The 25,036-nt window shown below is 38.6% G+C and overlaps 1 protein-coding gene across 1 annotated transcript in view; it reads left to right on the top strand.

Annotated features, from left to right (window-relative positions):
• gys2 (glycogen synthase 2) overlaps positions 1-22,265 on the top strand; it is a 32,863-nt gene extending 10,598 nt beyond the window's left edge. The window contains exons 5-16 of the mRNA XM_088923518.1: positions 1,103-1,247; positions 2,909-3,026; positions 3,460-3,580; positions 6,243-6,349; positions 8,558-8,617; positions 10,173-10,251; positions 13,553-13,666; positions 15,205-15,331; positions 15,967-16,062; positions 16,452-16,615; positions 17,925-18,005; positions 21,945-22,265. Coding sequence (XP_088779644.1) covers positions 1,103-1,247; positions 2,909-3,026; positions 3,460-3,580; positions 6,243-6,349; positions 8,558-8,617; positions 10,173-10,251; positions 13,553-13,666; positions 15,205-15,331; positions 15,967-16,062; positions 16,452-16,615; positions 17,925-18,005; positions 21,945-22,163 — 1,431 coding nt within the window. The 3' untranslated portion in view covers positions 22,164-22,265. The remainder of the gene's footprint in view (positions 1-1,102; positions 1,248-2,908; positions 3,027-3,459; positions 3,581-6,242; positions 6,350-8,557; positions 8,618-10,172; positions 10,252-13,552; positions 13,667-15,204; positions 15,332-15,966; positions 16,063-16,451; positions 16,616-17,924; positions 18,006-21,944) is intronic.
• The last annotated feature ends 2,771 nt before the right edge of the window (positions 22,266-25,036 follow it).

Below are 25,036 nucleotides of genomic sequence, written 5' to 3'. Positions count from 1 at the left end.
TATAGGACAACACCATGACCAATTATTCTGAGTATTGGAGCCATTTTCTCAAGATTACTTGTGTATAGTGCATTTAAATGTTCCATGTCTCCCAGTAACACTTACTAGGAGATCAGAGGACCTAATGAGGCCCTATTTGGCTGTATAAAGGTCAGTCCTGGCCCAAGGGAAACAGTAAGCTTGTGGGCTGATTTGATTATTAAATGATACAGATAGGCAATTCCCTAAAGGCTGATATGCAGCAAGGATTTTGGGATTCAAGTTAGAGAAGAGGTTTCCACGATAGTTATGTTGTGACAGGCTTGGCCCTTCTGAACTATTCAATTGATGTTTAACCTTTTAGGCTGAAGCTTAATCAGAGCCCTTTTGTGACATATTTAAAGCGTCACCGTACCCTGAAGAGACAGCCTCTGTATCTGATACACTTGAAAGAATTCATCGTGTGTCTTGAGTGCGCAGTCCGAGGATGTGCAGAGATTCTAGGAAAAAGTAAGTTGAGCTCAGGGAAGATTGTAAACCTCAAATCTTAACCTCAGAATTAAACTCCTTATTACTGAGTACAATATGAAATGGTTTATGTTTATGTTAGGTTCAAAGCTCCCCACACAAGAGGTAAAATGGGCAGGTTATCAGCAGCTGTATATCTCAAGATGGCATGGTAGCAGTTCACGCATTAGAACTGATTGCCCTGTTTCTTATTTTTGGGAACTCAAAGGCTCCACATAGTGTTATATATATTTATTTCAATTAATCAGAGGTACTCCAGTGTTTTTAAATGACAAATCAAGAACGGAACACAAAGTATCATCCTGAAAAGGGAAAAGAGGAAAAGTGAGAAGATTTGTGGACTGAAACCCACAGGAGCAAATACAGGTCATAACAACAGTGATGTTAAGGGTCCCTACCAAGCTCGTGTTTCTGCATCCTTCACAGTAGCACTTCATTAAATGGCATCTTGTTGTTCTTGTCAGGGTGGAGTTGGAAAAAACTGGGACGTCGGTAATGCTTTTGTGGGGTAACAGCAGAAGAGTCCCAAGAAGGTGGCACTGAAAGTTGTTAAGGTTGTCTTTGTTGTCTGTGTCTGCCCCCATGTTGAGTCTAGTTCAACATTGACAAGGAAGCCGGCGAGCGGCAGATCTATCACCGATACTGTATGGAGCGAGCTGCTGTTCACTGCGCCCATGTCTTTACCACTGTGTCGCAGATCACTGCCATTGAAGCTGACCACATGCTCAAGAGGAAACCAGGTGAGGGGCTTGTGAGACGGGTCTGTTAGAACTGATATTAAAATTGATTGTAATACTGTATATGGCTTGTCCCTGTTATCTGTTACTAATAGACCACTGAAGACTTATTCCCTGTGGAGAATTTTTTTAAATAATCCAAATGTATTTTGCGACTGCATTGTCATGACTTAGCCGATAGTACTGCTTGAGGTCTGTTGATTCCATGTTATGCTGATGAATGATAGGAGACTATTTAATAATAATAATAATAATAATTGCTTCCTTACTGTACACACAACTGTGAATTGTGTATGTATGGCAAAAGCAGTATGCTTCCAAAAGCAGTTTGCAGAACTATGTGAAGTTCCAGGGAAATTGAAAATAGCTGAAAGTAGCGTTCCTGCAAAACTCAGTGTTCAAACAGTGGTCTGCAGTCAGTGTTCAAAAGTACAAATCTATGCCTCAAGGCCACGCATGCCTGATTTGCAAAAAGAAAAACTGAACTATGTATATATTTGTTTCTTTTTTAATATAATCTATTAACCGAAGCTTAAGAATTGCATATTTCTTAATTTATACTTCTCATACTGCGGCTGAGCTCCTTGGTTATTTCAAGTACAGAATGCACTGCTAGTTCCTACAGCAAAACCATGACTATATATAGACTATATACTGTATATTGTTTAATATAAAAATGAAAAATGTGATCTTAGAAAATAGACCCCTGGTGTCCGCAACTAAAAAGTTAATTCCATGAAGTAGTCAAATTTTGCTAGTACTTTGTGTTTTAGTTTGAGAGAACACAGTGGATAATTCAGGGAATGTGAGCAGATAGCTTTAAATTGTATGTAACATGAACCAGGAAGGACAAAAACAAAACTAGTTTTCCACTGTGCAGAACGTTCAACTATGTTCAGCTGTGGTCTTTAACTATGGAGTATGAATTTTAAGGATTCCTGGCAGTTCTTTTGCTAAGGTTTTATAGCAATAAATGTAATCATTTAGAATTGCGCCTGTCCATTTGTTTTGTGTTCCAGAATAACATTTAGAAAAAAACTGTCTGGGTTGATTCTGAAAATGTCTTGAAGCACAATAGTGTGCTTTAGTGTGTGTGATACTTACAGTTGGCAAAGATGTGTATGATTTCTGGTGGTTAAGGTGGATAAAAATGTTATCTGTTTTTATCATTGGGAAGGCCCTTTCTAAAGCTGCATGACGATATGCATGTTATTAAGCTTTTCTTTTGCATTTATGTCATGCTTTTCATCCTCAATTATCCCAAAGTGATTTACACATAGGGGGGAATCTACTTTATCTCCCTCTGAAGTACCTGGATGACACAAAGTAGCCCCACTACACAGCAGACCAAGAGAGAAGAGAGAAATTAATTTAATGTTTGACTCGGGAACTTTACATAGGCCTGAGTGGAATTTAGGCAGGACACAGGAATTAACTCCTTTACTCTTACAAGCAGTGCCATGGGATTTTAAATAATCAAGTAGTCAGGACCTGGTTTGGAAATTCTTGTACAGAGGGAAGAGCTCCACCTACTGATCCACAATCACCTGACGTCTAGAAGTAATCACAGAGGTATACTGTATATCATGTTACCCATCGTATTGTTATTCCAGAATCTAAGTTCAAAGGACAATGTAAATAGGATTTTTTTGTCTGTTCTCCAGATGTTGTTACTCCCAATGGCCTGAATGTCAAAAAATTCTCTGCTGTGCATGAATTCCAGAACCTGCATTCCATGAATAAGGCACGGATTCAGGAGTTTGTTCGTGGACATTTCTATGGGTAAGCTATCCTCAGCCTTTAGCTGTGATTAAATCGATTGTAAAGCTCCGGAAGGCACCAATCTGGGATGTTTTGTTTAGTATATTAATGTTTCATGTGCACACAGATCCAAGGTTAGATATGTGTCATATTAACATCTCCCATTTAAACCACAGTCGTTCAATATTTCAATAATATTTTGTTTGTATTTCCCAGCACAACCATACTCTTAGTTATTTGTGTTATGAATGTGAAATATAGGAAAGGAAAAGTTTGTAACTTACATTTTGATATACATTTAGTAGGAAAACTACACCAGTGTGAAATATTGTTTGGCATTATTTTCAGTTTTAACCTATTCAAGTTAACTGGTAGTAAAGAAACCAGTAAAGTTCAAGCAGTGATGTGAAGGCAGTGTAGTCCTTGACAGTAACAACATTTTTGTCATTTACAGGCACCTTGACTTCAATTTGGACAAGACACTGTTTTTCTTTATTGCTGGTCGGTACGAATTCTCGAATAAAGGAGCAGATATATTTTTAGAATCCTTATCGAGATTAAACTTCCTTCTCAGGGTAAGGATCTCTGAAGCTCTTCAATTAGTATGCCAATGAATCATTAAGCATCTGTCTGAAGCCTCATCTGATTACCTTGTTAAAGCTGTTCATGATACAGTAAATGTTACAGTATATGTACAATGTTATACAGTATATTGAAAAAATAATGCGCTCTACTTTGTCCTTCTTTATTAGGTAAATTAATCATCCTGATGGTCATATTAATGATAATAGGTGCCACTCACAGTGTTTCTGTTGCACTCTATATTTACACACTCTTTGTGAGCCCAAACAAGGGTTAATCTGAGGATTAGGCATTCTCAATTAGAGCATATAAAGTACTGCAATGTGTTTTTTGCTGGGGTGCTCTGATGTGCTTTAGGATTATTGTTAGCATTAATAGTAAGGGTAGAGATAAGACTGCATCTGAAATCCAATTTGAAGGTGTCCTGCAGCTTGATTATCCTGGTTAATACAGAGCAGATGTGTAAAGCAAAGTGTCACTTTAAAAAGCATTCCCTGAAAAAACCCATCTTCTAATAGAAACTGCAACCAGCAGTTGTTGTGTATTAATACTAAAGATCTTGTATATTTAGTTTTGGTCAAGCAGGTTAAGCACAAATTGTGTTAAACGGAGAAGATCAAATCCAATTCTTTAATAAAATAATAAAAGGTGGCTTCTCAAAGTGCTTTACAGAATGACAACAACAATAAATAAAAAATACAGATAAAACACATATACAATACACAGAGGAGACCGTGGATGGTGGTACTAAGTAAAGTAGGAGCAGAGGGGCAAAGAATGGAACCAGTTAAGTAAAGTCTCTTCTAAAGCAGAAGATTTTGAGTCTGGATTTGAAGGAGTTTAGAGAAGGTGACTCTCTGATATCCTTGGGCAGAGAGTTCCAGAGCTTGGGGGCATAACAGGAGAAGGCCCTGTCACCCATACAATGTAGACGGGCTTGGGGGACAGACAGGAGATCAGAATTAGAAGATCGAAGGTTGCGAGGTGGGGAGTAGGGCGATAATAATTCAGACAGGTACTGAGGTGCCAAGCCATGCAGAGCCTTGTAGGTGAGCATGAGGATTTTAAAGTCCACACGGAATTTGACAGGAAGCCGGTGCAAGGACTCCGGGATAGGAGTAATGTGATCACTTTCAGTTGACCTGCAGGATTCTGGTTGCCGCATATTGGTCATACTGCAGTTTGTTCAATGTAGATTTCGATACCCCAGCAAGTAGAGCGATACAGTAGTCAATTGTCAGTGTTGATCAGCTTTTCAGCCACAGTTTGAAAAAGAATTTGAAAAGTAATTTCTAGATCAACTTTGGCCTATGCGGAATTTGACATATGAATAAATACAGAATTGTATATTGTTATTTTGAAGTTTATGAATGTGTTTTTGCAGGGTTTGTCACATTATGCCATCCTGTATAATGAACAGTTTTTAATTATTTGATTTAAACTTGCATGAGCATCATGTATATGTTATGTATGACAGCATGTACTATATGCTTCAAAGCAAGGTTGGTCCTTTAAATCCCTCTCCTGGATTTATCTTATTTTTCTACTGTTTTTTATTATTAGCATTATGAGCAAAACCAATATTACTTGTACTTATGTTAAAGTGAAAGGGATGTTTCTTATAAGAAATGTTCCTACAGGCTGCCTGAAGGACAATAGTTTGAGACCTCTCAGCCTTCACAGTTTACAGACAACTCCTGTGAGCACAAATATTAAAAATGTGATCCCTTTTTTTTAGGGGGATTCTTAAGAACCAACAAAAAGACAGAATTGCTGATATATGCTCACATGTAAATAATAATGTCACTTTGGAATAGAGTTTCTCAAAAAAGGAAATGTAGTTTAATTAGAGAACTAGGAAGCAAAGTATAATCACAGAAGTACCCATTCAGGGTAAAGAATTTTTTTTTCTTTTTTCACTTTTAATTTTTTTGAATAAACTAAGGTTTAATTATTCAGATCCAGTTATATTTGTTTGACAGAGTAAGCTATGCAGTGAGAAATTGTAGGCCATGGAATATAAGGTTTGCAAATGAGAAGATGATGTTTGTGTTTGAGTCTACTTAAGTAATATATTGTGTTATGTTTCACAGTTTTGAAGGTTACTGAAAAAATGCCTAACTTTTACCTATCTGAACAGCTATTAAATGCCTAAAAATTTAATGATTCATAGTTGTGTTTTTATCATTAGGAGTATTTTTGTTGTAGAATACCAGACAATAACCTTACAACTCTAATAAAATTTCAATATAAAAGCCCATGGCAAACAATGATTTTCAGCCTTTTTTTCTTCAAAGTAAACGGGTGACTCTTATAAGTAATCTTCTAATGTTAATGTGATAAAAAACTGCTGTTAATTATCTCAAGACCACAAGATTTCCAGTGATCTGAAAATGAGAGCGAAGGATCTGCAAAATGCTTGAATTGGAAACTGTTTGTGTGTCTAGTGAAGTGTGAGGTATTTGTTCTGTGAGTCGGGGCTGGTTTTGTGCACTGCTCCAGAAGATCTGTTAATTGGAAAGACCGACCATCTTTTTTGCAGGTTTCTTTCTCACTCATACTGTACCTGCAAGATGTCCCTGAAATCAAAAACCTTCAGTTCTCCTTGAAGCCCAGCCCAATGTGAAACATTACTCCTTGGTTTGTCTTTCTTAGGTTCATAAAAGTGATGTGACTGTGGTGGTGTTCTTCATCATGCCAGCCAAGACCAATAACTTCAATGTGGAGACTCTGAAAGGACAGGCAGTTCGCAAACAGCTCTGGTAAGGTGCCTTTTTCCTGGTTTCATTGCTGCTAGCAGTCTAGTTCTGTAGTTATTCTGTACATGGCAGTTTTTGTATGCACTCGGATGTATTAGTTTTGTCACAAAATGGTTGTTTTGTCATATGTTGGATTAGGTGTATTTGAAATCATTTTTGTCTTTTGTCTTTTGGCTCCTCAACACCCTGGAATCTACTTGCACCCACTCCAATTCCAGAAACAGGGTTTAAATCCCCCCAGTGTGTTGTGTATATTGTACTATGTGTTGCCTTGTAATTTGCACTATCCGCACTTTGCACTATGTGTATCCCGTCTACAATATCTATGTCAGTGTCCTGTCTGTATTTGCACTGTGGACCAGGAGGAACAATATTGCATTCCACTGTATACTTGTATATGGCTGGAATAACAAATAAACATGAACTTGAGCTTTTAGAACCAGACTATAGCTGTATGAAAATGTAAGTGGAAAATTATGAAAACACCATCTCCTTACTGATGTTGGTCACTAGAAAATCACTTCATTAATTCCTTTGCTTGTATTACCCAATCACTAACTCGTGCAGTGCTACTCAAAAGCTAGAAAATGCCATGCGCTAATGGGCTGGAGGAGAGAACAGATATTTCCCTTTAAAGTTTCCTCTTTTATAATACACTGCATACACTGATGGAGTTTGTTATGACAAACGAATGTGTCCTTGTTTTTGCATTAAGAATTATATAGCTGGAAAAGAGTGTATGCATAGCCACCAGAAGATGGAATTTTGATTTAAGTGAGGAATGTGGTGCCACAGAAACTGGGCTAGCAAAGCTCCTGGACTTCGTTGATGAACCCTCACTGGGGTAATCAAGCAACCTAAGGAGCCAGGGTTACTGTATTTACCTCACCTCACGTTGACGTTCATGTCAAAAGCACCTTCAGTAACAGATGGTAAAAGCCAGAACCAGCAGGGCCCTAGTGGTTAAGCATCATGGCCAATATGTCAGTTGTCTCTGAGGTTGTAACGGACGAATTAAGATCTAGGTGGTTAAAACCTTGAAGACATGCCGAGTAGCATACAGCACAGATATCGGGTAAGGCAGCACCCAGAAATAAGGCTCACGGTCTGACAGGTGGGAAGAGGGGGACATGTTGATCTGGCCTCTAGGGGACTCCAGAAAAAGGCATGTTTGTAGTCAAGGTCTTCCTCAGTCACTTGATTAATGGCAGATGAGGCCTGGACCTGCTGCTTTATCTCCTGCTGTAAAAACAGTTGTTAAACCTGCAGCTGGCCCTCTGCAGATCGATCATCTGCCAAGCTTTAGTGCTCATGGCGTCAGGGGAGCAATCTCTGGGGTGCTTCCAGTGTTCCAGTGGTGTAGGAACAAGATCAAACTCTTGATCGTTTGATCGTCCCCTAATGGGCACCCAATGAGGGCAAAAGAACCTAGTTTAGCACAGGCGCCATGTGACCCATCCCCTGACATGCCTGTTGCACATGGACCCTGTCCCCCTGCATGCCAGTGCCATGATCAGGAACTGTGTCACATGGCATGGTATGTTCCTTGAGAGCTTTCTCCCCTTGGCTAGTGCATGGTCATCACCAACCCATCCAGGCAGAGAGCGGGAACAAAGAACATATGATAAAGAACTTTTGAAGATTTTCTTACAGCTCGCCCCAGGTCCTGGCAAAAAACCTTAGTTGGGTTTAGATTTAGATTTTCACTCGGCCCAAACTTTCTTTCAATTCAGCCATACTATTGTATATCTACTTCTATGAGTATGTTTATGCATGTGTATGCATTTTTCTGCAGCATGACCCACTTTTTTGTTTCGCTTCAGCTGACAAATGGATAGCCTAACATTCTCCTCTAGAATGCTGATATAACACTGAATTCATATGGTGTTTAATGGAAAGGCATCAGGTCCTGAGGTAGCAAAGCAGCCACAGATATGATACTCCCACCACCGTGCTTGACAGTGTTCATAGGGTTCCTCTGTTGGAAGCCACTGTTTGGTTTTCACCACATGAAATGCTGGTCACAAAGATCGGATTTTGACTCGTCTGTCCAGAGAACATTCTTTCAGTTCAGATGTAGATCATCTCTGATAGCAATCGGAGAAAAATAAGATTTTGTTCACATTCCGTAATTAATTCGTGGATACAATGGTTTGTTTTCTGTGCTAGTTGTTATACATTTTGTAATTGTAAAGCATTCTGTTTTTACAGGGATACGGCACACTCGGTAAAAGAGAAGTTTGGGAAAAAACTCTACGATGCATTATTAAAGTAAGTGACTCTAGTTAGACCTTTTATATAACATACAACGTACAAGCTCTTTAATGTCCAGAGGCTAGGCTGTTCTATTGTTTTTGTGGACCAGATACTACATCAAGCTTCTGTCACTACTTTATTGTCCCCAGCATGCCAGTGGCATGATTTCATCATGCATTTTATTCATCATCTGCTCAGACTTTTATCTACTGCTTAAAAACATGCTGTCAAACAAAGATCTGTGTCCTTTCTGTCCTTGTTTAGAATGTTCTGTATTCCAGGCTCAATGAAAGCATGATTCCCATAACCAGAATATTTTGCTCCGTTCTGGGGTTTGTAGTGATTGTCGCCTACATGTAGAAGAAATAGATTCAATTGAGTGTGATGTGTACAGTATGTCATTGCCTTTAAATATGATGGAGGAAATTATCCTGAAAGAGCAGCACCTTTAAGTGAACGAAGTTAAAGTAATCTAATATTACTTCTTTAGTTGAGTAAACTATACTAGAATTTAATTTGAATCTCATACTCCTTCTTCTTGTGCATGTCCTATTAGACTGGGAGATGTCATATCGGCCTGCTAACAGGGATTAGAGAGTATACCCTAGGGGACACTGCAGAGCAGCCAATCAGACCTCACCTGTATATTTGTGGAACTTGAAAGGAAACCGAAACACCTGGAGAAACTCCATTCAAACCCTGGGACAGCATGCAAACTCCACACATAAACAACTTCAGTCCGGAGTAGAACCCTGGACTCAACACCTGTGAGAGAACAAAACTGACCATTGCCATTGTGCTGCCCAGATTGCTACTAAGAAATAAAGGAAAAAGTGCATAGTATAGCAGTAGAATTAAGTCTGAAATGCCCTTGTTTGTAAAAGAATTTAGTCCTGAGGATATAAACATAAAAATACCATTGATTATTCTGAAGAGCAAAGATATCTAATCACAGAACTGTTTTGACATAAGTAACTAAGATAATGAGTACATTGGCTCCTATAATGAGAATTCCTTGCTTCCATATACTGGGTTTTCATCTCAAAGCATTCACGTCTAGGAGGGGACCTCCTGATCCACCAATGAAGTACCACACCGACCTTCTGACACCTGGTGGCCATCATGTGGCTGATCAGCTGAAGGGAGAAATTACTTCACCAGAGGAATTAAGAGGAAAATTTAGAGAGGCAAGATTGAGCATATACCAAAGTGGAATTTATACATGACACGGTGGAATGTTGTTGGGATTCAAATTCAAAAAGCTAATTAGGGGCTAATTGCACAATTAATGCCACTTTTCCCCTTCAACAATTCTAGCAATAACTAAACTTTGAGCTTTACAACTCACCCCCACCTTCTGTACACCTATTATGAGACAAAGACTGAAGATAATGAGGGAGGTGACAGGAGGTGGTCACCAGCTGAATCATCCGTTTGGACAAGTGACCTAAGGTGACAAATGCATGGTACCACTCAGAACCAGTGCCATTTAGGTCTTGCCTTGCGTAACTCCTCATGTTCTCTTTCTACTAATCAGCATTTTGGTAAAGAAAGTTGTTGTTTTTTTCAGGGGAGAAATTCCGGACATGACGAAGATTCTGGATAGGGATGATATGACCATCATGAAGAGAGCTATCTATGCAACACAGGTAGGGTAAGAATCCAGGATCCCTTGTTATACTGTGTCTAAAGTGCAGATGTTTGGGTACAGTAATGTAAGTAAAGAGGAAGCCTGAAGCTGCTCTGGAGTTTGTCTGCTGTAACCACATTACATGGTAACTGTGTAATTTATAAAAAATTTTAGATCCAAAGTCTAAGAGCAAAAATTACATTAAGAAACACCATTGCAAAGCACTTTGTTTTTTTGGGGAAATTATTTTTTACTAATAGGCAGTTTATCTGTCTCTGAAGCAGGGGAACCCGTTTTGGCCTCCATCCAGCTTTGTTTTGTGATCCTTTTGTGAGCACCATCTCAAGTTGCTTTAAAAAAGGCATTTTGCTGTTACAGTACAAAATGCACAACTCACAATAGATGCTTAATATTAAACAAAATAAAATTCAAGAAGCTCGCAATTCTGTTCATTCAGAATTCAGATTTCTAGCCTTGATGCAAAACGTTTGTTTTCTTAGATTAACAGTTAACAGTTTTGAACAACATTTCAGTCAGACTAAAGAACGGCTTTGAACTACATTAAGTCATCCAATTCTGAAAGGAGCAGTTAAGGTTACTGTACTGCTAAAACAAAGCAATCAGAGCCAGGGAAACTAGCAGAAAACAAAACACAGCTGCAGTTTGAATTTTAGGTTACAGTAATTCTTACACTTACAAAGCTCTTTTCTGGACACCCCACTGAAAGTGTGTTACAGGTAATGGGGAAGTCAGCCTCAGCTTTACATCTCATCCGAAGGACGGCACCTTTTTTTTATAGTGTCCCCATCACTATACTGGGGCATTAGGACTCTCACAGACTGTAGAGTGAGCGCCCCCTACTGGTCCCACTAACACCTCTAATAGCAGCAATCTTAGCTTTTCCAGGAGGTCTCCCCTCCAGGTACTGACCAGGCTCACACCTCCTTAATTTCAGCATATATAGAGACAGTTTAAGTGGTTCTCCATTTTAAAATATCAGTTCTGAACTGAAAGTAAAACATACTAATTTTCCATTGGCCCTTACCAATCGTGGCTTCCTAATAATCCCCCTCTATGAACTGGCTTCATTACTCTGCTCTCCTCCCCACTGATAGCTGATGTGTGGTGAGCGTTCTGGCGCACTATGGCTGCCGTCGCATCATCCAGGTGGGGCTGCACACTGGTGGTGGTGGAGGGGAGTCCCCATTACCTGTTAAGTGCTTTGAGTGGAGTGTCCAGAAAAGCGCTGTGTAAGTGTAAGAAATCGCTATTATTAATTGTACTAAGGAGGTCAATCTTTGGATCTTTAGACATTGCGTTTCTTAGATTTATTACCTCCAGTTCACAAGCAGGGGGTGCCAGTTGTTCCGTAGAAACTGTGGGCACCGGTGATCAGGTGTAATCAGGGGCAGTGGTGTAGGATTTAACTTTGGCTAGGAGCATAATTCCTGGATAATGCTAGGAGTCTTGAGCATAATTCAAAACCGCATGGGTCGCCAGGCATGAAGTCCGATTGTGTCATTTGGTGCCAATTACAATTGTATTTTTGTACCACCAGGAAAATTGTCTTGGAATATGGAGGGAGTTTAATTAAAAAAATCAGTGCAGTAATTAAGATGATATGAAACAAGAACACAATCATGAACCTCATAAGCATCACCATAAAGAGGCACAGGAGCAAATTCTCACAGACTCTCCACCATTCTACATTCAAACCTTGGCTATTGCAAACCACACCACAATGGTAAAAAGGGTGTTAAAAATTAGGAGTCGGTGCATCTTTTGGAGTGCTGTTTTATTTTATTTGGTGCTTCCCCTTATTTGGTTCAGACAGCTTTTGGGCTTTTTGAACTTCTTGTAAACCTACAGAGAATGCTATAATTATTTAATGTGTCCAAATCTTAAATATAGCTTCTATAAATGATATTTCAAATGAACGGCACATATCAAAGTTTAAAAATTTCCTGAATGTTTTGGTTCAGACACTTACTTCTTGCCTGTTAAAAATAATAGGGATACATTTGAATACAGCAGAAACTTTTGAATAATGGCATCATTCATGACCTTTACAAATTGGAAGCTGTGGTTAAAAAAAAACCAAACAACTTTCGTTTTAAAATCAAGTCCCTTAGCTAAAAGGGTCATCCACACCTTCAGCACTGCTGCAGCCCATTAAAGAAGAGTGCTGTTTGTGTACAAGCTTTTCTGAGGAGTTGAGCAAACAATCGAGAAAATAAAAACGCTTATTTCAGCCGAGAAGAAAAGCCATGTGACACGTTCTGACGCATGAACCTACATTTCCAGGGAGCGGACTTTGAAACAGTCTTTTCAGAATTCAAGTGAATGAATATTAATTAGCATGAATTATTATTAGTTCATTGTCCATCCTTGAATCATCTCTTTGATCAATTTTCTGTTCAAAAGGCCATTAGCAATGGTTTTATTGGGTTCATTGACTAATGGTCTCTCACATTCTATTAATGAACAATGTTGGGATCCTGTTTTTGCAACCAAATTAAGTGTATTAATCCCATAGTATGGAAATGAACAATATTTACTTGCTGTTGTGATGACCTTCATGATTTCCTACTAAAATAATTGAGGTTTAGTACCAGTCCATAAACACATAAAAACACCAGGAACAAAAGCCCACGTGGTTCTCTCATTGTCTGATTCACATTAGTTGAAAGACTTGTGTTGCAAGTCCATGCACATATTTTAATGAATTATCTGTGACTGTGAATTCATTACACCTCCCAGTTTATTCAAAAAAACACGTTGTCTTCTGTCTTTTTTTTAAAGTGTGTCTAAAGAGTTCAAACAGTGCAGCCTGACTTCATTGTCTCTATGAATTTAAAAAAAACTTCACGTTGAATATCCTAGAAGATTTATTTGGTGCCTACTACAGATATAATGAGTCACTCCATCTTACCCTCTCAAAATCACAGTCCCCTCTTTTTGACCAGAGATTGCACCTCTTTTCTCTGGTTTTAAGCAGTAGTGTGCATGGTTTCATAAAGAGTCAGATAAGTCTAAACAACGTGTCCTTTCCCTTTTTCAACAGCATCTCCCCATAAGTCTTAGCATTTCATTTTTCAGCTTCAATTCAGAGTTCTTTTTCACCCAAATCATTTATGCCCAGTAGATACGTTTCCAGGAGGAGCACACACATCAGTGTTGGATCAATGTTTTAAAGACTCGCTAGCAGGAGGGGGGAAGAAGGGTCGTCAGTTTATGAGTGCTTCAGCCGTTCCCTCACTGCGAGGACATACAGTAAGTACGTTGCTGGTGGTAATTGTGGTTTGCCGGGGCTTTTTCAGCGCCAGAGTCTTCCCCCAGTGACAACGCACAACATGTTAGATGACAGCGCTGATCCCATTCTCAGCAACATCCGTCGCATCGGTCTCTTCAACAGCCGCACAGACCGAGTCAAGGTACAGCGCCCCCCTCTGCACCACAGAGGAAAAACATGAGCAAACGGATGTTATGACAGAATTATGGCTGTCAACATAATTCGTAGAAAATAACAGCTCACCATGTGGAGAGGGTTATTTGTAGCCACGCTATGCAGAATCCTAAACTAGCATGCTTAAATTAGCATTGTGGAGTTTTAATGTTATCTCCTGGTGAAGGATGCTTATATCAAATCGAATAAAATTCTAAATGTTGTCACTATCCTTCACTCAGCGATGACAGCTGTGCTAAAGCAGCTCAACTTTATTAAAAGAAGCCACTGAATAGATAGCATATTAAATTTGTATATACTCACAAATCAAATTCATGAAGAATTGTCTAATTCACAATCAGTTTTAAATACACATTATGCCACCATTATTATTGTTATTGACCATTTATTTGTATATCAGACAGCATTATCTCTGACTGGATAACAAGTGCAAAATTACAGTAGGAGCATTGATTCTTGAAAAGCTGTACAATAAATTTCACTAATATTTTACTAACGTCCTTTTCCATGGTAAGGTTTAATTATACTCTGTTATATATCATCTTATAGCCTTATATATTAATAATAATTAACCAAAAGTTTATAAAAGTGATTTTAATGTATCTATGGTTAAGATATTTATAATGTACTTATACTGATATCTTATTATTATAGTATCATGGTGCAAAAATGACATAGTGTTTTTGCAATGTATATGAATGAATATGGTGCTTATTGAAATAAGAGAACGGTTTCATTTGTTGTAATAGCTTTACAGTTAGTGAGAGTTTTGCTGCTTTTCAAATGCACATTTAATTGTCTAGATATTATTTCACTACCTAGAATACACTGTCAAAATATTATTGTAATAGAAAACAGGAAATTTTGCACATAGGCTTTGTTCCTGATGTTATACGACACATCACAAGTCTGGATAAAGCATTAAAGTGGCCTCTTACATGTAGTTGCTGTTCTCCTTTATTAATCCGAATACTAATGTAAGGAAAGTTAACACTTATTCGTACATTGTAATCTGATGGTTAGCAGCAGAGGTAGGAGATTGACCATCATATCAACTGAGAAGCTCTGACATGACAAAAGCTCAGAAGAACTTAAACACCACAAATACATTTATATGGGGTGTAAATTATAACCACAGATTCAAAATCTTTCTGCAGTTTCACTGAGATTGACGATAGCTGCTTATTAAGTGAAATCAAGTTTTTGGATCACTGTATGGTAAAGATTCTGCTCAGTCCTATACACTTTTTCTGGTTGATTCTGAGGCTGAGGTCGCTCAACAGTTAACACATTTGAAGTGCCATTATTTTAAGTAAATTAACTCCTGAAAAATACTTAACACTGATTTCCTTTTAATTTGCTGTGTAGATGCCGAAGTGTTGCAGTTATCTCTAGACTAGAAATTTGTTATAGGAGTTCATGAACAATCGGAAATTTAGTGGTTTGTTGTCTTAGCCTTGAAGTGAGTGGTGTTACAGCGACACTAAGACACTTTCTCTTCTTTAGGTCGTATTCCACCCAGAGTTCCTCTCCTCCACCAGCCCCCTGTTGCCGATGGACTATGAGGAATTTGTGCGTGGCTGCCATCTTGGAGTCTTCCCTTCATACTATGAGCCTTGGGGATACACGCCAGGTAATCTGGGAACTGCTGGGAATGGACATCATTTGCTCCTTTGGCTAGTCCCTTTCCCAGAGGGCCACACACCCCAGTAATTGAAGTTTCTAAGGGTTTGCATTATACAGAAAAAGACCCTGCATCTCTCCGAGACTTGCGTTGACCATGGCTTCAAATCCAGTGTCCTCATAGATACCTACATAGCAGGGTAAATATGTTGTTTCTGTATCTTCAGATACAGAAGACCAAAAGTACCCTATCTTTTTTTTTTATTTTAATCTCAAAGGATTGTTTTTGAAAAAGTTAATCCTTTATTTACTTAACTTCATGAATTCACTTTTGGAGTTTGAATGCTTCTAGATTTAATGTCAAATTATCAGGGAACCCGAAAAGAATGCCTTTTAAAGTCTACACATTTTTCTGTTTGTCATACTCTATGCCTTTGATATTTAATCATATTAATTGTGATTTATAAAGCACTGCCTAAAGTAGAATTTTACCAGGACACCAGGATTTACGTGCTTAAAGTAGTAAATCTTAAAGTAGCCACCTGTTTTTTCTTTAAAGTATCCCATCCAGGCACCAACTAAGCCCAACCATGCTTTTTATCCCTGATCTAGAAAGATGCTAATAGGAATGTTTGTTTTATGAAGGTGAATGTACAGTGATGGGTATCCCCAGTGTGACCACCAATCTCTCTGGCTTTGGCTGCTTCATGCAAGAACATGTTGCCGATCCAGCCGCATATGGTAAGGAGGATCAAACTGTCCAGAAACTTAATCGCTGCTCCACACTACTCTTCTAGGTTTATATCTAGCAGAGCAGTAGCCTTGTAGCTGGTAGGTTGTGGGCTTAACTCCCAAGACACTATTGTTGTTTGAGTATTGTTGTCTCTTGAGCAAGGTTTACCTGAATTGTTCCAGTATAACACTCAGCTGTGTAAATGGGTGCAAATGCATCAGCCAAATAAATGAGTAAATGTTAATAATCTTTCTTTTTTACTTGTAATATGGGTTCCCAGAATAACTAGAAATGACGTTCACTTTTTTCCTGCTCCATTGTCATGTGCTGTTCCTGACCACTGTCCGTTCCTGCAGTGCTGTTTAAGATTCAGCTCCTTCTCCTTCTTCTCCTCCAGGGATCTATATTGTGGACAGACGTTTCCGCTCAGCGGATGAGTCCTGCAATCAGCTGACCCAGTTCATGTTTGGGTTCTGCCAGCAGTCCCGGCGCCAGCGCATCATCCAGAGGAACCGTACCGAGAGGCTGTCCGACCTGTTGGATTGGAGGTACCTGGGCCGGGTAAGAAGCAGGAGTAGGCTCTCAGCCCTGTCGTCCAGAGAAAAACCTTTTACCATCTGTTAAACAGGAACATAGTGATGCACAAAAGAAACACAGCCCAGTGCATTAAATAAATACTGTGAACAAAAAATGTCAAACGAAATCACAGAATGTGAATACATTTACAGGACAGGGAATCATGATCAGATTTACTAAATGAATTATGACACAGCATCTGAATGGAGCTCCTGTATTGTAAATTAGCATTGGAAATGATCCCCTTGAGCATGAGCAAATCCTGTCAGCTTTGACATACGTGGACCTGATCAGACTGTCAAGAGGCTGTTGCTCAGGGATATTCTGCCTGTTCCTGTGATGGTGCTGCACTGGTGTTTGCCTTTGAGGACATGGTTAGTCCCTCACAAAGCCAGAGTCCTGGTTTCTCTGGACTAGTCTGCTGATGTTGATTGTTGTCTAAGTTTCTAATCTTCTCTCATAGTCAGGTCACGTGCAGCCAGGGAAGTAGCAACCAGCGGTCTTCCTTTCTCATGTCGGGCAAGATTATATCTCTTTGTGTCCTTGTGTTAATAAACAGTAGTTCCTCTTTTTATAGATTTTTAGTTGGCTCATTGTGGCTTTTTAAACTGTGTACCTGTATATATTGGAAAATTGAACTGCACTTTGTTCATTGATCAGATGTTGGATTGAAACTGGACCCTGTGTAGATTGATACTGGACCCTGTGTAGTGTTGGCGCATTTCTGCAGTAAATTGTCATTTCACAAATTGACTGGTAGGTCTAAAAAGGCAAACTCACTTAGCAAGGCACCAGTACCAAGGATTGTACACATTTGCTCAGATGTGCTTGAATGGGGGGCAGGTAACCGTAATGACTTTTATTTCCAAAATGTGCCACTATTAGTTACATGTACTATATAAACTCCAAGCCAGACCTCTGATGTTAACTGCAACTCCACAGAACAGTCAAGATCTATAGTTGTTTTGGTAATTAATCTGTGCTTCGTAAATATAAAGACAGAAATATCTGATTCCAGTGAGGTTCAATCTAACTGCTCAACATTCGAATAGTCACGAATAGTTTAGCAAAATTGCATCAAAAGATGTTTTTAAAATAATTTTCAGAAAGTAATTAAATAAAAAAAAAGAGAGAAGCACATTTTGTATTGATTCAAGGAGCTTGTGTCGGTGCCTACCATTTTTATCGATTCATTGCTTCATTGCAAAGAGAGGTTATTGGAGTTCATAGAATGCAGGTTCACAAGCGTTTGTTTTTTGTATGACACCTCACTAACACACGTTTTGTTTTTCAGTATTACATGCATGCCCGCCACCTTGCCCTGAGCAGAGCTTTCCCAGACAAGTTCAAAATGGACCCTACAGCCCCTCCACAGGTAAGGAGTCAGGGATAAGTGGAAGTGAAGAGGAATGTGGGCAAACTTGTGTGCTTCCCTGTTTTTCTTCTGTTTGGAATACTGGATATTTTTCAGTCATATATTTCTTTAAAAAAAAGAAAATGATTGGGTGTAATTCTTATAATTTAGATGCTTTTCCTCAAAGAGGGTTTTGTCTTTACACAAAAGGTAGAAATAATCATCTGACTACCCAGCAAGCTACAGTAGGTGGACTGAATGACCTCCTCTTGTTTATAATTTCTTTAAAAAGTAAAAAACATATATTTTTGCAAATTGCAGTTAATCTTTATGACCCCTTCTAAGGGAATTTGTCTTTTTGACTGAAATATCTGATTCCAGCTACAGTAGGTACAATCTTAACTGCTCAACATACATGGTTTTATGAATAGTCTGGCAAAATTCCATCAAGAGATTATTTTTTTGAGAAAATATTTTTCTTATCACATAAATCAAATATTCTACCTCTGTAGAATGCAAAGTGTTAGTTATCTTAGTTCTTAAGGCATTACAGTTCCAGATTACTAGTCATTGTTATAGATGCAGGCTTCTACTATCAGAACATCATTCTGAGCACTTGAAAACAGGTGTATTGACCATGAAAAATACACTGAATTTAAGTAATTATATTACTGAGTGGTTAACCTGTTTACTAAGCTTTAAAGGATAAGTTTGCAGTTCATGTTAGTGTATTTAATTCTTTTCTAATTGGTGTAAATGACTGTCACTTAAAGCGTCACTCTTACTTTTGACATGAATAATTTCCCATCTTTTTCTGTTCACCACAATTCATTAATGCTTTATGGCTGAGGGAGCTGGAGGCTATCACTTGGAGTGATATATAATAATATGTCATACAATGTCTGTTTGTAAGCTGTTCACCTTTATCTGAAGGGCACCTAAGTAATGGAAAGAGCTGTTAACTGCACTTAGCAGGCCATCGTGGGGGCTGGTACATTAAGGTTTGAGTGAACCAGAGAATGAACCCTACCCAGTCATGCTGGGAATCTTTAAATGTCACAAACCCAACAGTGAGAGATGCTTACTTTTTGTAAAGGTATTGGACCTTTACACACCATCTATCTCTGACTAGCAGCACCTTTGTAGTTCCCTCTGAAGGGGTCAGATACAGATACATCACATTAGTCATTATGGAGACTAGTGAGCAGGAAGGGCTGCATCTCATTGCAATTCGTAGAAACTCGTATTGGCAGTTTACAGTACTCCCACAAAGTTCACGATTTTATGCTTCATTCTAAATTTGTAATTTTTTTCTATAATGTCAACGAAATTATTTTGTTACCCAGATTCTGAGAAATTAGGACTGCGGTTCCCCTTTAAAGTAAATCCACACAAGCGGATTTGATGATTATTTCATTATAAAATGCTTTCCAAAATGAGAAGTAGTAGGCATGCAAGAAGTCACAGCTCAGTCCAGTGAAGGTTTGAGATTAGTTTTAATTTGTCACCAGGACAGCCATTTCCGGAGAACACTGAAGGAGACACACGAAGGTGTATTTCTCACAGTGTCCTGAATTCCCGCAGAGTTACAGAGGGCTTTATAGTCCATGTACAGCCATGGTCTCCCTATGTTATTACGATGAATAGGTATTATGAGCCACCATTACCAATCGTATTGGGATTATGAAAAATATTTCCACTTATAACAAAGTGGCTATTCTTGATAATGTTATCCCCGCCTTTCATTTACTCCTGAGATTTCACATACTGTACAGTAGCTGTTGTCGATTTAAAATGCACTCAAGCCAGAATAATGATTCCAGGCTAGAGACATATATCTCACAAAGGTTTGTTTTTCATGATTTGATAGCCTTTTGCTTTTTTCTCGTCGTTTTCTTTTCTTTCTTTTTTTGAGTAATATTCAAAGAACTTTCTATCATATACTGTATTTCCCTGTGTTTAAGTTTATCCTTTTTTTTTCCAGTGAACTGCAGTAGCATTGAGTTCAATACCAAAGAAAAACAAAGAATTTTTCACTGGCTTATGTTGCAGTGAGGGTGACTCTAAATCCATGTGCTTCCAGCCTCCTTTATGGTACTAGAGTGAGAACATCAGTCGTTAACTTTGATTTAATATCTCTCCTAGTTTTGAAATTTTGACAAATTCTAGGATGGAAAAGGTTAATGGGATTCCTGTCTCCCAGAAGCCAAGTTGTCCATATTGTGCAGACAGATTTCTTTTTATGACGCACCTGCGCTGTGTGGGATGAATTTCTGTCAGGTTTGACACATGTTCTGAATGTTTAATTGACAGATTAACATTTGCTTGATGCTGCCATCCTGCAGTTCTCAGCCAAGCTTCAGTTCTGCCCTCTGCCATGAGTCTCCAGCTTTCATGCAATCGAACTTGTAGAGCTTTTTCATTTGTCGTGTCAGTGATGTCTTCAGTTTCTATAAAACTAATTGTTTTTATGTTCTTTAACTGTTCTTATCAGAGGACACAAATGGAGAATATGTACAGTAGATGTGTTTTGAAAAGCAACAACTGGAAGCATTTCTTTCCCCAAAGTGTTTCAGCTACCCACCCATGTTGTTGAAGTCTACGCCCTGGCTTCCTTAAAAAAATATGTACAGTTGATTAGATCCTTGGATCAGTTAGTTACTAACTACCGAAAAGGGCAGAAGAACTGAATAGCCTCCTCTCGTTTGTAACAGCTGTTATGTTTTTATGCATATATAAGCACTATGCATTTTCTCCCTGTGATCGTGTAGGTTTCCTCCAGGTGCTCTGGTTTCCTGCCACAGTCTAAAGACATGCTGGCAGGTTAATTGGCTCCTAGGAAAATTGCTCTTGGCATGAGTGTGTGCATTTAATATGCGATGGATGGGCATCCTGCCCAGGGTGTATCCCCCCTTGTGGTCGTTGCTTTCTGGGATAGGCTCCAGCTCACCAGTAAGCCTGAATTGAATAAAGTGGTCAGAAAATAGATGGAAGTACGATGACCAAGAAATATGCAGGCATGGCAGGGTGGTTAGCTGGCTGTGAATTGAGAGAACCTGCAGAATGAGGCATAGCTGGTCTAAATGAGTAATTGGCAGTCAGAGGGAGTGAAATTACATGTGAGGGTAAGGAGCTATTGAGATAGGCTCTGTGTACAGTTTGCCACTCCTCTGGGCTAATTAATCAGCTTAAAAGACCAGCTAGGAGGTATAGGTCTCCAGTCTGTGTCTATGCTCCAGGCTGTAAGTAAAGAGAGTGTAAGAGCTCTTGACAGGAGATTATTAATGGAGCTTGTACAGGCCTGTAGGACTCTGAGCTAGGGATGCTTGAAAAAAAGACAGCTTATGTCTGTACTGAGGGGCGTCACAGGTGCTGGAAAGGTAGTCATTTGTTAAATTGTTTGTCAGGATCAATGAGAATGAAGTGCACTGTGCAGGAACAGGATGGGCCAGCTGAACAAGTTAAAGCAATGGCAAAAATTGAACTCTTTTGAAAAGCGAATTGCATGCATTACCTTTTTCTATCTACTGTCTGTTATGCTGTTAGAGTGTATAATACTGTCTGTGCATGGCTCTCTATGTAGTACATTTGTCTTGTAATTACGCTTGGTATTATACTCAGACATTTGGAAATTATTTAGGGAACCATTGGTATGTCCCTTTATCTGTTTAGCTAATAAATTCCAATTTAGTAAATCTTACGTGTTTTAAAGCTGATATTTTTCCAGTTCTCTGGGTCTTCCATAGAGTTGTATGCTAGGATGTTCACTATTTAGCATACAGTATATATCTTATCTCCTGGTCAAATTATTCTTCATCATGGACTTAGGTTTCACAGTTGTGATGAAGAAGCTAAGATATTCTTAGAAAACTACTACTGCTGCAGTTTCGCCACTTCACAGTTGCCTGTCTGATTTTATGATATGGATGCAACCGACTTTTAATTTTGCTGTCTTTCCAGACGGAGGGTTTCCGCTACCCTCGGCCTTCCTCAGTCCCCCCATCGCCCTCGGCTTCCCTGCACTCCACTCCCCACCACAGCGATGAGGAGGACGAGGATGATGAGCGCTATGACGAGGAGGAGGAAGCAGAGAAGGACAGGCAGAACATCAAGGCACCCTTCTCTCTGGGACCCGTGCCCCAGGGCAAGAAGAAGCAGCATGGCGAATATGGCAACTAAGAACCACAGATGCCACCCCTCTCTCTTCTGCTGTGCACTGTAGTCACATGCCTGCCTCTGTAGTAGTAGCACCAATTTAGGAGTTAGGAATGATTGACTGAATGAAGGAATATTGGTATTTTTCATTATAATCTGACCCAAGGGGTTTTAATCTTTCCATTTGTCCAACAATGTATTGGTAAGAAGTAGTGACTGACTAGTTTTATCAGAAAAAATACTCATCGATGTATTGTCATCTTGGGAAGGTTGTCTATAGAGTAAACAACTCTAAGCTTTATAATTCTACCAGTGTGAAAGCTACTGTTTCAGTGAATGACAATATTCCAAATGATTTCTGTGGTCAAAATTGACAATTATTTATTCTTTCTACAGCATGTTAAAATGTAAACCACACAAGGGAAAAAAATCAATGTGCCAGTAAGATCTGCGTTACGTACACCAAACTGTTTCAGAGTTTGCCAGATGCCAGATGTTGTCTTTTGACTTGTTAAAAGAGCTTTCATGGAGCAAGTGTGTATCAGAGGATATGTTTTCTTACCTTCTGAAATTGTTGACATTGTTTGGAAGATTATTGACATGAAATGAAGTAACTATAAAAAAAAACAAAGTAATTTACAAATGAATGTATATTTACCTTCCAAAGTACACTGTCCTGTGGTCTGCTACTTGTGTTCTCCACTGAAAGAGGTTGTTTGTGAGTTGTATGGTAAATGGTAAATGGTTTGTCTGATGCGATTCTCATGAGAAAATCTTAAATCTTACCATGAGAAATATTTGGGTTCTGATTCACAGAGATTTTTAAACACTCTGCTTTTCTTTTTTTCCCTAGATACTGCAAAACACACTATTATTTAAGAAACAAAACATGGCATCCATAAAAAGCAAAAATTCTCTTTTGTTTTTTTTAAATAGGCACACAGCTGATTGCATTGAGTACTGATCTCTGACTTTAAATCAGTTATTTCATTTAAGAGGGGTGACATTGGGGGTTTACTTGCTTTGTGAGTGCTACCACTTTTCCTTAATCTTACTATCTTCATTTCTGCACTTCTGTAACTGATAAATCAGTCTTCCTGGAATAGTTCAGCTACTATTCCAGTGAAATTAAGGCAAAAAAATGAAATAACTGAAGCTCAGAAAACTTGTTACTCATCTTTATTACACTGAAGACTTTGAATACCACAGTAACTCTTTTGCCTAACAGTCTAATGAGTACTGTGTTTCTAGTAGTCAACAACCTGACTGCAAATAGCCCCTAAAACTGAAAGAAAAAGTAAAAAAAAGAAATTCTGGAGAAAAAAAGATCAATGCCAGACATAAATATTACAGTGCATCATTTCAACATCAAACTGAAATAGGCCGAGATCAAGCTTTTGCAAACTTTAGTTCCTTCAGCCTTTATAAAATGCCCAGTTTATTTTTCTCTGTGCCTGTTCTTCCATTATACAGTAGCTATTATTTACTATCTGGATTACAAGATGAGGCCAAAGACAGGGGTCTTTTGATATCTAAAGGCACTTTGATGCACAGTATTTATAGTGTGTCCGGGGTGATGTCTGGACTCCATTGTTGACTTGTAAGAATTCTACTGCGGCGCCTCAAGAGGGGTTGTTGTGTTGCAATGAAGAGGAACCCCTTTTGACAATCTTAGGTTGTTCCTTTCCCAGGCAAGGAAGTACATTTGAGAATTTATTAGGTCTCCTGTGGTTTCAACATAGGGAGTAACAGATATGTGGTCCAGCTTGCTACAGTAGCTCTATATACAGTAGTGTGCAACTCATCAGACACAAGAAGTGAGGTTTTCGCATGATTAGAAGAAATTTAGAAATCGATTTAAAAGTAAGGACCAAGCCCCAGTAGCTGTTCAGACAATAAATCAATCAGGGTTGCTTCCTAAACCCTACATCAGTTTAAACTTGTATAATCTCTTTTAATGACTTTATTAGGAGGATTTAGGGTATAGAGTTTTATTCTCCTTTACTTTTTTTCTCCACTTAACCTTTAACTACTGCAGGTGTGCGTCTTGCTTATATTATAGGTGTGCTTTATCCCATATCCTTCCTTCTGTTCAGAAAAGCACTGGGTCAGTTCAAGACCCATGACAATCTCACAAGTTTTGACATGATGCTCAATACTAATACTCAGAATGAATCTTTTTTTTCCGGTTAATTCTCAGCTCAAAATACGATTTGAAAATAGAGCTTGAGGCGCAAAACAGCTTGTAATCCTACATCTTCTATTGCTGTCCGCAGATAATTGTATCCGTTTTATAGGTCAATACCCTAATTTGTCAGTTGACAATAGGTTGGTGTAAAATAAAATATCTTCCTCATATGTAAATGATACAGTGACTCTTGAGATACTATTTAATTGAAGAATTCTAAGAGATTTTTTGGTTCAGGTGGTGTAAACTAAGACAGGGAGAGAGAGTTGCCTGAAGGTTCTGACACCATGGCTGTTGGCTATTACTGGAGGGGAATAAAAACACCCTGTTTGAAATTGTGTAGTAACTTCCTTTATTATACAAAAGAACATTTGCAGGTCCATCCCTGTGTGCAATGATGATGCAATTCTTGGAAAAACGTCTTACGGACTGCAATGAAACTATAGTCTCGGTATTAGACAAATATATCTCATCTTAGGAAAAACAACATTAAATTGTGAATTCCCTGATTGCTATTTTGGCATTGAGTAATAAAAGATGGCTTTTTGAATGCAAAGGCTTGTTTTAATTAACTATACATTCAAAACATTAAGTCAAGGCTATATGCTGTAATTCACAATCTTTCATTTTTTTACAGAATTCACATTATGAAATTCTGAACACAATTAAATACAGTAATTTAGAACTACATTACTAGACTCTTTGACTG

The sequence above is a fragment of the Atractosteus spatula genome, chromosome 8, assembly GCF_055471065.1.
Source record: "Atractosteus spatula isolate fAtrSpa1 chromosome 8, fAtrSpa1.hap1, whole genome shotgun sequence".
Lineage (NCBI taxonomy): Eukaryota > Metazoa > Chordata > Actinopteri > Semionotiformes > Lepisosteidae > Atractosteus > Atractosteus spatula.
This window is presented reverse-complemented; position numbering and strand designations above follow the sequence as displayed.